Genomic DNA, 16,618 nt, shown 5'->3' with positions numbered 1-16,618 from the left:
TTTACTTCCTCGCCTGGTCACTCACCTCTGACCTTCTTTTGACCCCTTTCTTTTCCTCGTCCCATTCCCACTGCTGCATCTTGTCACCTCCCACCCTTTCTATTTTATTGTAGGAAATGTGCTCAGATCAGAGTCTGACACAGGATACAGCTGGGCTAATCTACAGTAGCACCGAGCTGTGTTTTAATCACGCCAAGCGAGCAGGCCGGCAGAGAAAATGGGAAGTGCAAATCGCCACCGCTACATGATATAATGAATCCCTCCCTTTCCTTCTGCCCCACATCGAGCCCTTTATCACAGGCGTGGGATAAACAAGCGCAAAGGAACACAAACTGAAGTTATTAAGGCCTCCACTCGAAAACACGTCCTCTCTGGACGTCTGGGGAAGTGCTGCAACGGGGCGACCGTGCAGACAGAGATTGGGAAGGAAGGCATGTCTCTCACATTTGCGCGCTCTCTCTCCCCTTACAGTATTTGTGAAATTAAAAACGTCGTTATCTCCTGGAAACAGATCCTGTGCCACACAGATGGTTCCGTCCCTCTTCAAATAGGAGGCTGAGCCACTGAGTGCGTTACCAGCTAGTTGTACAGACCTTAATCTCGACTTCAGCCTTCCTTCCTGTGCATGTCTGTCTCTCCACACACGCACACACAGGAGTAGAGAAACTCTGCCCCTTCAGATAAAAGTGTTGCCCGTGTAAAGTTCTAATTTCACTTGGAAATTGATATTTCAACCTTTCAGAAAACAGATATATTTGAAGTGTAGAGAGAGGAAGGTTAGAGATTTCCTTGATATGTCAAAGAGTAGTGGTGACTTTGAGGAGCGGCGCAGTCACGTCTGCAGGGTGTAGAGGTTGTGTTTGATATTTCAATTATTGCTTCCAACAGAAATCAGCCCATCTGTAAGATTTCTGAAAACTATGTTATGCCTTTGTGGAGAAATCTATAAGTTCCTCCAGAGACCTTCAGGTAAAGAAATAAATGTGATATGAGAAAACATAAAGACGCTTTGTAGGACCAACAAGTTTGTGATAGGGTGAGCTGGACCTGGTGAAAAGATCTTTTAAGAGGTTTAAAGATGATTTTTGAGTATGTGGCAGAATTTCATCTCGTGAAAAATAATGTTATGCATTAAATGAACTGATAATCACCTGGTAATGTTTTCACTCATATCACTTTCTCCCCTGAAACTACGATTGATTCCACAGCGTCTCTCTTTTTATATAATATGAACGAGTTGCACTTATAATAACAGAAAAGAACAAAGCATAAGGAGACATATGAGTGGATAATTTTGTGACAAATACAAGACTGACATTATCTTTCCTGGATTAGGCCTTATTTTTTTTCCTAAAAAACTGTAACTTTTTAAGCATACATGTCTTAGATTCCCATTGAATGCACTAATATAAACTATATAGATTTTTTTTTCTGTCATCCCTCCCTAGGAAGATGATACCAGTGAAAGAGTGCAGATGTTTTGTTTAAATTTACATAAATTACACAGTTCCCTTACAGTGGCAGTTTTCCCTCCACCTTGACCATCGCGCGGCATCAGGTCATCTTAATTTCCCAATTAGCTCACATAATCGCCATGTTATTGGCACAGCGGGCGCTCTCCTTCTTTAGCCACTCGCTCTGTTTTTGTGGCGGCGTCCTGTAGTCGGCCTGCGTCCCAGAGGACTTGCTGGTATTTATTTCTGCAGCTTCCAGCATGAGCTGGCTGTAGGCTAAATGGAGAAACTGTCAAAGCTCCCCTCTAACCTGTCACATGAATGTCTCCCCCCCTGCCCCCGCCTCCTCTACTGCATTCTTGTTTCTTGCGTGTCTGTGTGTGAAACCTATGGGGTCCTCCAGGATAATACAGAACACCCTCCCCATGCCTGGCTAATGTCAGGAGCTTTTGTTACTGTGCCCGCGGGGCAAATGAAGAGGTATGAGAGCGCTGGCAGGCTGGAGAGCAGTTCAGGCTACAGACAGTTTTGTCAGTGCTGACAGCTCCATAGTGACAGAGCAGACATTTAACACAGAATGAAATGAAATACAAGACATCAAGCAGGAGAATGACTAATCTGCTGTTTGTTTTCCTATCTTAGCTGTAAGTGACAGCTCAGTGTCAGGTTTTTAACGGTGCACAAAGCATAAGAGAGAGGGGAGACACGGGGAGGAAAATAGGCAGCCGTAGTTCACGCGCTCTGTTAACACACACTCGCGGAAAGAGTCAGAGTTTATGGCAAAGGATACACAGCGATGCTGCATTTGCTGTGGTGTGTGCATGTTGCCAGGGTCAATTCTAAGTCTTTTGTGCTCCATAAATCAGCAGGCAGCAGCAGTGACGTAAGAACAAACAGAACTGCTCTCTGCTGCAGCTGGCTGGAAAGAGGGAGATACAGGAGAGAGGAATACAGAGAGGGAAAGAGAGAGCAGGACAGCAGCTGTCAGGCCTCCATCGCACACCTGTCACACAGGAAGTGAGCGCTGGCCACTGTTTCCTGGATACACCTCCTCAAACACTGCTCCTGGAAGAAATGGAAGGGGGAACATCTGCTGTGAGGGAGAGGCACGAAGGCGGCCACTCTAATACGGTAAAACATGGATGAGGAGTAAATGCCAACCACTGTAGCAGCAGAAGAAAACAGATACAGAATCCCTCCCCCACCGCTCTGACTGTTTTCATATCAGCTGCCTTGTAGTCATATTTGCATGTGAATGTGTGTGTCCAGTTTGCACAGTTTAAAGGATGTTTGTGTTATTGCAGAGCTCTGTGACAGACGGGTCACTCTGTGGAGACTCCGGCCCAACTCTCCCACAAATACACTAAGCCTGCATGCCCCAAACTTAACAGTGGGACATTCCCACGCTAGCCCCTCTCACCCACCCCTCCAGCACCAACCCACCCCAGCCCTTCGCTCCCTCTCTCTCTCTCTCTCCTGTGACCATCATGAACTAATCCAGATGCGGTGTGGCTGCTCACAGATGTCCACATAACTCTTTGTACAAGGCGCTGCTCCTTTCTTCCTTCAGATTCTTCTCTTTCTCTGCACCTCAGCTTGCCCCAGCATTTCACATCACCCAGACCACGGTCTCAGCCTCTGATCCAAACAGGAAGTGACATCACAGTGCTGTCAATAAGGCACTTGCAGCTATTTTTCTCTCGTTTCACTTCTCCTCCTAGGCTCCAGAGTTGTTCTGTTGTGGCTGCTGTTGGTAGAAAATTTCCTCTTTGTTTGTCAGGCTTGTCAGGCTGGGTCCTCAGGAGGCCCCCTTGCCCTATTCCCAGGCTGCCCTTCACGCTGCCTGTATGCAATTAACAGAGTAATTAAAAGCCTGATGAGCTAATTGGTGCTGGGTGAGGCTGCAGGTGTTTGGATTGGGGAAGTGTGCTCACTGTGAACATACTCTTTTCAAATATGTTTTCTCTTTTGGTTTTATTCCCATTGAAGTGAAATATGAAGCTGATATTGGTCAGTCATTAAAGAAATCGGTACTAGATACTCAAGATGATCGGTAAAGTGGTAATGTGATTTCTCAGTAGAATTTATTTACTGAATCCTGTTACCTAAAACAAAATCAGATGCCTAGGTGGATGCCATGTGATGCTGTGTTTACACTTCCTCTTTACTGTGATGCCAATCATGACTCCATACATTCCACAAAAATGTTTTCTGCTTCAGCAAAACTGGATTTTACACCAGTGCATTCGATGCGAGGATGAATTATGTCAATTTTGAGGAAGGCCAATAACCGGGCTCATCAAAAACAGAAGACAACAGAAAGTCTTATCCAATGATATTGGCTGCCTGGGGCTGAGCTCTCAGCTGGCAAAATTAGGTGCATGGCTGACAGGATGAGGGGAAAAAAAGATGTAGATGAGCAAAAACAAACGAGAGTTTTCATGCGCGGCAGAAGCTACATGTAAATTTTTGTGCTCTTGTTTGTCTGCGTGCCTGCTTTGCTGGCCCATTCCTAGATGTACATGCACAGTCACTTCCTCATATCTGTGACTCTGTCTTGTCTCCCACTTCCTCCCCCACATCTCTGCTCTCAGTCCTTCTCTCTTTCTCTCTCTCTCTCTCTCTCTCTCTCTCTCTCTCTCTCTCTCTCTCTCGCTCTCTCTTTCTATAACCCCATCCCCTCCCCTCTCTGTGGCAGCTGTGCTGGTGATGGCTGTGTGCCCATGGTGCAAGCTGGCTGTGGGGTCCCAGGTGGCTCACATGACAGTTATTGATGTTCAGGTGTTCAGCTCCTCTCACACAGGGACCCTGGAGCCACACAAGCACGCACACAGGCAAACCCACACACATTTGCACACATGCAGAAGCACAAAACACATGCGTGCACTCCGATGCTGTTTACATACCTACACAGAACGCATGCATGTAGTCATGTACTTGCATAATTATCCATAAAAACCTGTGTATTTCCCTGTTGCTTCTGAGGAAGTGTAAGCAATACAATAACAAGTACAACTGAGAATTTGTGCCTGCAGCTTCTGGCATGTAAGGAGAGCAATTTTTATAGGTTTTTTGGAGATCTTATATGTGAGACTATTTTCTGTGTGTGTGTGTGTGTGTGTGTGTGTGTGTGTGTGTGTGTGTGGTGGGATAGCCAGTGTCAGTACCAGTGCCCAGTGCAGTCCTAACACACTCCAGATGTGTCTGGCTAGCCAGGGAGTTGTTCTTGGCACAGCCTGCCTCGGCCAAATGTCACAAATACTTTCCTTTATTTAGGAATGGCTCTGAGTTAGTGGCTGGAGAGAAAGAAGGAGGTGAGGATGGACGGGTGGTGAGGGAATGAAGAACAGGGCAAAGGGAGGACAGGTAGATAAAAAAAAAAAGAAAAGCAAAAAGAATGATTAGCAATGTAGGAAGACAGGATAGCTCGGGGTGGGGGTGGGTGGGGGAACTAAAAGAGGAGATGTAGAAGGACAGAAGATGGAGAGGGAGGAGTGAGGGAGGCGGGAGTGAGGCAGAAACAGTCTAGCATCTGGATTTTATTAGCAGCCGTTGGGAAAATCTGAAAAGGAAGTTTTTTCTCTGCGAGCACGTCGGCAGCAGTGATATGCTGCACATAACCACTTCACTGCCGACGAGAGGAGCCAGGCCCTCCCAAAGGAGAACAGATGGTCGCTAGAACTTCAATACAATTACATCAACAGCTTTCACAGATATAAGCAATGTATGACAGCATCCCTGCAGCTTTGAGAGGCAGAAATACGGCTCTTCTAACCTTAGCACCTCTGGTCCTGGATAAATTGTCTTTGATCCGTCCTCACCTTCTGCTTGTCCTGTAGTTATTCTTGCTCTTCCCTCCCCAGTTTGATCATTCAAAAGAAAATGGAGATGTTTTCGACTTTGAAAAGCTAGCGAATTGTCAATGATCTGCTTGTTGTAATCTGATCAAAGACAGCCCGGCTGTTGTCAGTGCTTGAAGACAACCAGTCCTCCCCCATCCTCCCTTCCTTATTCCCCTGTTTGTTATTGGTCACCGTGTTTATTATGCCATATGCTGCACATGTGTAATATCTCAGCGATTGTTAAGTAACAAAGGGCAAAATGTCCATGTTTGTGTCCACAGCATGAGCATACGTATTTTGAAAACTTGTAAGCACGTGTGAAACCATCTGTGCATCTGTTTATAATGTGTGTGTGTGTGTGTGTGTGTGTGTGTGTGTGTGTGTGTGTGTGTGTGTGTTTGAGAGTGTTCTTGAGCAACTGTAATTTGAACCGTAGGAGTGAGGACATTGCTACGAAGTTACCTTCAACAGGCTGCTTCAGATTTAAGACTTAAGGTTAGAAATTGGTTTAGATTAGGGTTAGCGCGATGGGGCCAGGGAATACACTGCTTTAACGTGAGTCCTCATAAAGATAGATGTACAAGCGCGTTTGTGTGCGCACACACTGCACCGGCCTGCCTCCCACCCTGTCATTAGTGAGGGCTTTAAAGCCTCTGAACTCTAAATCAGCTCAAGATGAAGCGGAGTCTGGGATCTGTCTGCAGGAGCAGCCTCGGTGCAGACTCACAAATATTTATGCACACACGCACACACATTCCTATCTTACCTGTGGCTCGGTGCACCCTGATAACAAGGTAAATGTCAAAATGGAGAAGCAGGCACACAGACAGAAAAAAATACATTGACTTGCTCTAGGTTTTGGGAAGATGACATTAATTGTGTGCTAATGATATTCACACTCCTTTTTATTTGAATGATATTTGTGCTGGTACTATAATAATGGATTGTACTGTAGGTGCTGTAGCCCTTAGTCCTAGGTCCAAAAAGCAAGGCCTGCAATCCCCAGTGTTTTGATACTAAGGCCTGGTGGGGGTCTGGTGGCCAGGGGCTTGGGCTCTGTTTGTGTGGACTCCACAGCGGCATGATAGGGAACAGATGTGGAAAGCCAGGCGGCTGGGCAGCCAGCCAGAGCAGCTGGGAGAAATTAAAAACAACAGCATTCCTGGAGACTGGGGGAATTACAGTGGGAGGGAGGGAGCGAGAGACAGAGAGAGAATTTTAGGGCTATGTGGTCACTGACAAGAGTCTCTGCGGAGTATGAGAGACTGAATAGACAGAGGGGATTTAAGGGGACTGTTCTGCAGTGGTTAGCTAAAGCTAATAGGTTGCAGCCGCATTTCCAGTGGAAGAACAAATGCCTAGATACACATACAGTCAACATGCAGGCATACGCACACGTAAAATGAGACCACACTGCACAACCAGCATCTGAATGACCTTCTAATATCTTATCATTACGTGGCAGTCGTTATATCTCTATCTGCGCTCGTCTTAAGGAACTATAATGAAAACATGTGTCTCTGAATCTATAATGAGACCCTCAAATGACTTAGACAACCACTGCACTGTGCATGTGCCCTCATACAGTATGTTATCTGTGGTTTTGTGTGCCTTGCAGTGAATTGTTTTTCATCTCGTTTCATCATGGCACAAGGAGAGAACAGAAGACAGAGAACATTTTTAGAACTCAGACTGAGGACTGTTTCTTTGGTGAGCAATCTTTTAGCCCCGATTACGTCAAACATAGAGACATACAGCTGTTCAGAGAGTCTGAGAAACAGAGGCAAACAGCCTCAGAGAGGAAGGTAATGGTTGTATCATGCCGTCTAATTTTCAGCACAATATTCAGAGATATTTTGGACCAAAAAAAAGATGTATTTGACCCTAAAGTGGCCTTCTCAGTAGACTCAGATGTGTGCAAGTGAGGGAATAATACCATGGTCCAAACCTGAATCTTAACCACAGGTCCACTTCACCTGCCATACCCAGCTCTCTTTTTATACTTCTTTTGGTATAAATATTTCGTCCTTCAACACGAAGCACAATTGGAGCACAGATGGCCACAGATGGGGATGCAGACCTTGCAGACTTCCTAATGTATTAAAAGTAAAATCCAGAGCATGGTGTGTACGTGTGTGCCCTGTCTCTGTAGCTGGTCAGATTAAACAGCTGTCTATAATCCCACGGTGGGAGCAGACAGACTGAATGGTCCCCTTATCCTCGTCCTCTCCTCTCCTCCTCTCATCTCCTCTCCTCTCAAAAACTAACCGTACACACTAGAAAAGATCTTGTACAGAGAGTGACATAATAAATTTGCTCAAAGATGAGGTTTACTGAAACATACGGCTGCTTCTATAAAGGAATAAGACCACCAATTCAACAGCATGTAATGTGTTTTTACATGTTTAGTGCTGTATAGAGGAGCATCTATTTATACCAACCAGCCTCGTTTGCCTCTATCCACAACCTTGTGTGTTTATGTTTAGAGCGTCTGGCATCGTGCAAACAGCAGAGTGCCCCTCGTGTTCTTGAGGATCAGTGTGTCAATGGCTCTCACACTGCACACTCCAGTGTGGCACTCTTTAAATACAGACACCAGCTGTTGAACGGAGCTCTCAGAAATAGGCTAACACCAAGGACCGAGGCCGACTGAGGCAGGAGTTGTGTGTAGGAAAACATTTCGCAGGAGTGAAATGAAAAACACATTATGTGGTAGTGATTTGATATATTAGCTGATTACTATACTCCAGCTACACACCAGGGTAAAGATACAAAAGGCCCAGTGAGTGTTAAACATTATACTTCAGTAGCGATGCTGGTAGAGTTTTTATTATCTCTTTTTGATGAGCAGAAATGCATTACCAGACATTATCTCTAACTGGTTATGTTTGGCTCAGGATGACATTAATTTATAAATCAAAAATACGCATTTGTAATGGCGTTTGCCACACTTTTCATCCTCAATGCACACAGACAAGAATCAAACATAGGCGAACAAGGAAAAAGCAGCACGCAATGTAAGAGAGACAAAGGAGAAACTTCCAGACTCTCTTAAAAAGTCAAAATTTGTGTGTTTTTATGTCAGGGGAAAGTTCATAAACTTAGACAGTGAATCATGCGCCTAATCATTTGTCCATTCTTGTGAAACTGGCAAAGTGATGTGTAATTTTTTCCTTTGTTTAAAAAAATATTGTCTCGGCATGTTGCTGTAACATGGTGCAGGCTCCTCTGTGTCTCTAGTGCATTTTACCAGCCAAGACAAGCAGCAGATATGTGTGAACACACTGTTTAAACAGATTTCATCTGTTGCGCTATTTTGTGTCATGTTTAATGATGGTAAAAGCCGATATTTCAAAACCTGTAACCATCTGCAAAGGTAAAAGCCCCCAGACTACCTTAAAGAAGCTGACTGTGAGTTATTGAGTCAAGGGACCCTTTACTGACTTTGCAAAAATGCTGTCTGAGGCAAATAATTGTTTGTCTCCTCTTCTAAATTTGGCAAATATCTGAATTCCAACTTTTGGTCGCTGTCTTCTCAGAGATACTGATTGTCACAAATAAGTCTCACTTACTGTGCTTGCATTAAAATGCAGTTAACATCCATGATGTGCAGATGAATGTGACATCAGCTCTGATATTGGCAGCAGAAACGCTTTAAACCAGTGGTATTATTCAACCAGATCATAAATGTGGTCTGATATTGTATTTTGGATGGTAACAGTAGAAAACAAAATACATCAACTGAGCCAAGAAAATTAAGGAAAGAGGGGAAAAGAAAGGTTTCTGTTGGCCCCTAAGTTGGTTTGCTTATACTGTTCTGCCAACTATATGAAGATCTACGAAAGCTACTGTAGTCACTTGTTTGGGTTCTCTGTGTTAGTGAGGAAGGACAGAATTATTAATATTTTTTTTAATCCAGTGATGAATAACAAGACAGATAAAAATAAGAAAAAGAGAGAGAGTGAGGAATGGGATCGGAAGCATTGAATGCCATGTAAAGTCTACAGTGTGCTGCTTTGCTAGAGTGGAGGAGACGGGCCTCTGTCTTAGGCTTTGTTCATGATTAGCTGGGTTTACTTGAGTAATAGAGTTGTAGTACTCAACCGTATGCATAAACTGAGTGTTAATAGTGATTTTATTGTTTCTTATGACATGGTGCGCATTCATTGCACTTTGTGCCAGTCACACACATCATTATAAAATATCTTCTCAAGCTGAAAAAGTCATCACACTCTCAGCTCAAGTTTACATTGCAGAAGGATCTAGTTCCAGCAGCTGCACTGACAGTCAGACAGAAAGACAACGCTCTATAGATAGGTAGATAAATAGATACATCGATTTAGTGTTTGCAGTTTTTCACATGACAGTGTTTTTGTGTAAGATTTTTTGTACTACGTGAGGCCCTTTGCCACTAGTGTATAACGTAGCGCATCTGTCCACGCACATGCGTGTGGCCATCTCACATAAACCACGTGTTGTGTTTTCTTCTCATGTCCGTTGATGTACCATCCATTCCCTTCACACTACAGAGCTTGGCCTTGCCTTGTTTGGTCCTGGCAGGGTGTCTGGCAGAGGACAGTGAAGCCTCTGGTAGCAGGACAGAGCCCCGCTGAAAGCCAGTCCACAGTGATGGACAGCAGCAGATCCAGCTGCACTTGTCACTGGCTATCAAGCCGGCTGTCTGAACTGGGGAACGAGAAGGGACAGGCGGGGGGAAGTGTGTGGGTGTTGGAGGTTACAGTGGAGGGGGTCTGATTGGGATGTCACAGCTACATGGATTGTGCATGTGTGAAGGAGAGAGAGCAAGAGGGAAGCGAAAGGGGGCTCTCAGTCAGCAGCAGCTGAGCTAGTGAGCAGGTGTTGTATGTCTCCCAGGCCCATGCATTTCCAACGGGAAAGACAAAAGAAGTTTGGATTCATTTCCACTCGCTGCATTGATTTGTTTTTGTTCTGTATATGTGGGGCTTCTGGCTTAAGAAAACATCTAATGGCTCCCAGGTGAAGATGTCAGTGCTCTCTTTTAAACCACCAGTCTCCACTTTGAAGTTTTAGGTAGACACTTTTTTTGTCTTTGTAAAGCTGGAGTTCCTTCTTGACAAACTGCGTCTGTCTCCTCCTTTCATATTGTAGGTAGCAGAGTGCAGAAGGTTGGAACAATGCCAGATTCACCTGCGGATGTGAAAACCCAGCCCAGGTCCACCCCACCCACCATGCCTCCTCCACCCCCGGCTGTCAGCCAATCAACCAATCGCAATGCTTCGTTCACCCCTACCACCAGTAAATCAAGTAAGGATCCTTTCTATCTATTCCATCCTATTTTTAAGTAGGAAAAACAACACGTCCACTTTATACTTTAACAATTTTAGTCCGCGATTTATTTACAGTGAGCATCATCTAGAGTCCAAACTTTTTGGAATAAATTGTTCATAACCCACTGAGTGCTTAAACGCTGTGAGACGGGTGTAAGAAAAACACTGACTGATGTGCTGCTTTGGTGACTCTTGAATGGAATCACTCTAAACCTTTATCTCATAGTAAACAGGATGTGGCTGTGTGCGCTGGTGTCCAAGGCATTGTAAATGCTTCTTTACAGCATAGATTAGGTTGGTATTAGGGTAAAAGCTACTTTACACCAAACTGGAACAGTTTGTGGTTTAGCTGTTAATATAGATGTCATATTTTAATTTTTTGCTAGGATTACTAGGACTTAAAAACTCAATTTGCTCTGAAAACGAAAGTAGGGCTATTCCAGTAAGGAAAATTCATTCGTTAAGACCTACCACATGCCTATCGGACTCTTCACAAATGCATACATTTTTGCAATACCTTAGCAGCCGTCTGCGATGAACTTCGCAGCCATTTGTTCTGCTTTTGTCATGTGTCACTCTATACGCTCGTGTAAAGGAAGAGAAATTCCAAATATGTGTTTCTTCCCTGCTCTGATGAACAAGTGTTGAAGTCACTTGTGTGTCAGGTGTGTTTCCCTGCAGGCATCCGTGTGTGCTTGTGTCTTTTGGAGTGCATAACGCCCTTGCTGGTGGGACAAGTGTCTTTGAGTGTATGTAAGCGTATGGCATTGTGTATGCATGTGTGCCTGTGTTGTTTACCAGCTGGTCAGGCGGCAGTCGGTACAGGGTACATGGGCCAGGATGGCGTTTCAGTGTGTAGAGTGCTTTCTTCCCTATATAGCAATGACAGACTATGTTGTTTCACCTGTTGCGGTGGGTGGTCAGGAGTGTAGATCTCTCCTTGCACCTCTCCCTCGCTCTCTAAAACCAGAACACAAGTGCAGCCTATTAGAATCACATGGGTTAGTCCATATGTGTTCAGGCCCTCGTTCCGTGGATTAGAGCAACAAGCATGCCTGAGAGGAACCAAAGCAGCTACACACCAGTGGACATTTGAACTGCCTATAGTCTTTGCTTTATCAAAATATGATGGAAAAGTATCATACTCGACAGTAGTTCACTACAGAGCCCTAAAAATACACACTGAAAAGATTACGCAGCTGGTTGGATGCTGTGCTCACTGTAAGTGCTGTCATATGCTGTTATTGTGAAGTTTAAGCTATATACAGCTTTAGAAAAAAATGCCACATTGTGTCATCATTAGGTATTCCAGCAAACACGCAGCATTCATACACGGACGCAAATATGTTTATTTAGATTTGGTGAGACACGGGACTGACCGGAGAAGAGCATTTCAGGGGAGAGGTCATACGTGTTTTTGTTTTTCTCTGTTTGTTTGTGCCTGCATTAAGAAAAATACGTGAGTGAGTATAAATGTGTATGAATGCTGTGCCTATTCTGAACCTCAAAGCTGCAAATGTACTTTCAGCTGGTGGACATGTGCGGGCCCAGATTTAGCTACACACCTGCTACTGGAATAAAAGTAACACAGGCCATAGGACTATTTTTGGCATCTCTTTAACAAGTTCCTCATATAGTTGTGTCCTAGTGAGTGAGTGAGTGAGAAGCAGGGCGAAATAGACTGATACAGAGGCAGATGGATGGGTCGGGGTGGGAGTCAAATGGTACCACTTGTGAGACAGCTGAAGTTACTGCAAACACACACACACACACACGACATCTAGCAGAAAATTGCATCACTACAGTTGTCATTTACTGGAGGCGTGGTATCGACTTTAAATCTGTTGTACGCTTTATTTAATTCAGCTCAGCCAAACACTCTTCTGTCAGCAGGATTTAAAAGCTTCTGCCCTTGTCATGCCCCTAGATCTGTCAGATGCCCCTCAGGCCCCTCCGAAACTACTGACCCAGTTCACGCCGCCTCCTCCTCCTGTCTGTTTATCTGCAGTGCTGAATGGGAGCAGCCACTCTCCTACATCGCTAAACGGTGCTCCGTCCACTCCTAACGGCTTCAGCAACGGGCCGGCCATGTCCTCGACAGCCTCGTTGTCCAACCAGCAGCTCCCGCCGGCCTGCGGCGCCCGGCAGCTCTGCAAGCTGAAGCGCTTCCTGACCACGCTGCAGCAGTTTGGCAACGACATATCGCCTGAGATTGGAGAGAGAGTGCGCAGCCTCGTCCTGGGACTGGTGGTAAGTTGTGATTATGCTCATGTAGAATTTGCCTGATGAATCTTTTCAGTAACAACGTTTTGTATAAATATTATACAAAAATATTATTGAGTTATTTGCTCATTGAGAATCAAGAATGTGTGCATATAGTACACACAGATATAGACATGTGGAGAAGACAATAAGGAAATGGCATGTGTTGGAATGATTGTGCGAGCTATCTATAAAGCTTTTTTTCTCATGTTCTGCCTTTTTTCCAATCTTCTTGTTGTCTTGGATAGAATTCCACTCTCACCATTGAAGAATTTCACTCTAAACTTCACGAGGCCACCAACTTCCCTCTGAGGCCGTTCGTCATTCCTTTCTTAAAGGTAAAGGTCTGCACGTTTCAACAAATCAAGCCTGATGCCCTTTAGTTAAATGCACAAACTTTACTTCTCGTTGTGGTCAGCGCTCAGGACAGCGTTTCAGTGAAAGTATTCAAAGAGTAGTAAAAAGGGGAATCTATATGTGTATAGTGTGTACATGCGGTAGCCATCATACTGTATATAAACAGTGGTAAGACATGCATGGTAATGTCTGACAAAAAGGGTGTGTGTGAGTTTGTGTGTGTGAGTGTCAGACCTCCTGGCGTGCGATGATCCTCCACATCTGGGACATCGCAGCAATAGCTGTGTTATATCAACCAGACAGGTCTGAGAGAGCTATTTGACAGCACTGTTACACACACATTCACACGTACACACACAGATAAAAGACACACAACAGCACACCCCAGAGAAAGAGAGGGAGACACATGGTAGAGGAATGTGTCAAGGGACCTGTCTTATCTCATCCTGTCTCTTCATCTATCACTTTCTTTTTCCTCACCCTAATCTGGCATTATTTCACTCTCACCCCATCTATCTGTGATTCCACCGTGAGTTTCTAGCTCTTTTCCTGTCCACTCAACAATCTATGTTCCTACAGGTTCAGTAAATCTACAGCATGTCCTTCCTATAACAACTTACATACTGTCTTCCCTCTTTTTTTCCACTGAAGGCAAACCTGCCCTTGCTGCAGAGAGAACTGCTTCACTGTGCCAGGTTGGCCAAGCAGACCCCAGCTCAGTATCTGGCCCAACACGAGCAGCTACTCCTGGACGCAAACGCCAGCTCACCACTCGACTCCTCCGAGATAATGCTGGAGATGAATGAGCATGGCAAGAGAAGGACCCCTGACAGGTAACATCTCTCTGTTTAAAAACAGGAAAGCACAGACTTCAGAAATGAACATGCATTGGCAGAGTCTTACACAGACTGTTGTAAATGAATTATTTTAGGGTATTTCAGAATGCCAAGCGACAAGGGGAGGCTATAAATCCTCTGTGCGGGAGGCGGAAGTCTGGACAGCCCTGATGCCAGACTGCCTCTGCCAGCTGTCTGGGAGGGAGGAGAGAGATAAATGCAGCATAGGAAAAGAAAAAAGAAAGACTGAGAGGCGAAAGAAAACGAGATCCAAAGTACATGTACATGTCCTGAACATTATCCAAAGACAGACAGGAGGTCTAACAGAGCTATTGTCCCACATTTCTCCCCGGCACTCTGATTTATTCACTCAGCTAAGAGGATAACACACGAGAGAATTAACTGACGTTTCCCTTTTTCATTTCTTCCTTCTTCTCTTACTGGCACTGCCCTTCTTTTCTGATGACTTCTTCACCCCGCTCTCTTACGCCTGACCTGCGGGCTCCCGGCCGCTGTCCATATGTCAGAGACGTGTCCAGATGGCGATGTGCTGGCCACAATGCTGAGCACATCCTGGGCAGGGTGTGGGGAGACGGGTGGTGGCTATGGTTTTGAATGGGACTAGAGGTTGGAGCTGGACATGCAATCCCACTGTAATCCCCACACATCCTCTTCACAACCTCTGGCTTATACGCAGCAGGCAGGACTCAGAGGACGGGAGGTGGGGGTGTACAGCTGGGCCAAGGCCTACGTCATGCCAGCTGTACCTCTGATTTGTTAGACAGTACAACCAGGGATGTGTACGATTATAGCTGACATGCACAATAATATAGACACGGATAACTGAGAACGGGTACGCACACCCATAAACACACACCATCATCATCAGTGTTGCATTTATTTGCCTTTGATCCCCAGGATAATAAAGAGTGATTTCCATCTGAATGCCTGGCTATTGCCATCCAGCTAAACAGATTAATATCAACACTCCCATTTAAACTGTCCAGATGGCTTGAAAACACAACCTCTCGCACACACACACACACTTAAAGTACACAGACACAAATGAGTGTCACTAAACATCTGCCAAACACACAGCATTCAGCCCATATTGCCCCTTAAGCCCAAGAGCAGGGTGGGAGAAATACTTGCAATCTAAGAGTAGGCTGAGGGATATTCAGATTAAGAGCTTGAGATGCAGGGTGTATGCTTGGACTTGGTTTTGTTTGGTACATATGGCGTACAGCTGTGCAAAAGCTTTGGAGAGGCGCTGACTTACCGCAGTTGAACAACAAGCACCTCTCAGCAGGGATACGCAAGATGTGTGCGTGAGGATGTATGTGCGCTGGCATACACCATATGGGAGTTGCTCAACTTTAAAAAAAGACAGATTTGTGTTCCTTCCTGAAGCCCCTTCAAACAGGTTTAATTTGCAATACTTGAGTCTTCATTTAATAATCATCCATCAGACTCTGCTGTTACCATTTGATATTTAACCGTACACCAAATCCAAAGGTACATTAGAAGACAGACAACAGATAGGTATCATAAAAGGAATCACATCAACACGTTTAGAGCTAGTCTTTTCTGGCTTTAACTTTATTGTGCCCTCCTGAACTCTGACATAATACATTGGCATTGGATATCGATGCTTGCAAAGCCATCCCACAGTTTCCATATTAGTCACTGTGGTCTGGCAAGGCCAAGGATGGAATAACAAGAGAAACATGAAGTAGTCTGTATAGAGGTTGATTCTTTTCTTGCAGACATGCCAAAGTGAGATATTATATTTATACATATATATATATATATATATATATATATATATGAATAGATAATGAGCTTTGTGTATTTTTAAGACACTTGAGATAACATTGGAATAAAGTTTTAAAGGTTTTCTCTTTCAACTTAACTTTTACATACATTTGCAATTACTTTAGCACTCATGACATCCAAAAAAAAAGAAAAAGGCAAAATAATTTGTGGCTATGCTGCTAAATCACCCTTTCCAGGCCATCTGGGCTCAGAAACACTGAATTAATCCACCACCCTGTCCTCTTCCACAGGACCAAAGACAGCTCTGAGAGAGATGGGTTGCACCCGGAGCACCTGGCTAAGAGGCCCTGCACCATCAGCCCCAGCCAACGCTTCAGCCCCAGCACAGGTCTTCCTGCTCACCCTCCTCCCAACGGACTCCCCACACACCCTCCCAATGGCATCCCCCACCCGCCAAACCCCCAAGTGGGACCCCAGCACTATCGTTTGGAAGACATGGCTCTGGCACACCAATACAGAGATGCTTACAGGCATAACGAACACCGTGAAGCCCGAGACAGGCACCGGCAGACAGGTAGAACAGCTGCAAAGCATTCATTTGGTTAGATAAGTCAGTAATACCACAGTGACACTACACACAGATTCACGGTCAAGACCGAGTGAGCTTCAGTGTATATAAATGGGGTGTATGGAGAGAACAAAGGCCACCTGTCAGTCCAGTGTGATAATCCTTGTGGCACTGTGTCTATATAAAGACCACAGCCATACATGCCCATGTGGTC

General features: G+C 44.8%; 1 protein-coding gene across 11 annotated transcripts in view; it reads left to right on the top strand.

The window, feature by feature from the left end:
• The window catches only part of cbfa2t3 (CBFA2/RUNX1 partner transcriptional co-repressor 3), a 40,932-nt gene that overhangs the window by 12,901 nt on the left and 11,413 nt on the right, over positions 1–16,618 (top strand). For 10 of the 11 annotated variants that reach the window (XM_019357711.2, XM_019357732.2, XM_013271680.3 and 7 more), the window contains exons 2-6: positions 10,427–10,582; positions 12,533–12,855; positions 13,116–13,205; positions 13,876–14,057; positions 16,127–16,410. In XM_019357711.2, the coding sequence (XP_019213256.1) occupies positions 10,427–10,582; positions 12,533–12,855; positions 13,116–13,205; positions 13,876–14,057; positions 16,127–16,410 (1,035 nt within the window). The remainder of the gene's footprint in view (positions 1–10,426; positions 10,583–12,532; positions 12,856–13,115; positions 13,206–13,875; positions 14,058–16,126; positions 16,411–16,618) is intronic. The other variant, XM_013271679.3, reaches the window with a different exon arrangement.

This window comes from Oreochromis niloticus, linkage group LG1, assembly GCF_001858045.2.
Source record: "Oreochromis niloticus isolate F11D_XX linkage group LG1, O_niloticus_UMD_NMBU, whole genome shotgun sequence".
In the NCBI taxonomy this organism is placed as follows: domain Eukaryota; kingdom Metazoa; phylum Chordata; class Actinopteri; order Cichliformes; family Cichlidae; genus Oreochromis; species Oreochromis niloticus.
Note: the sequence above shows the minus strand (reverse complement) of the source record. Positions and strands in the feature narration are given on the sequence as shown.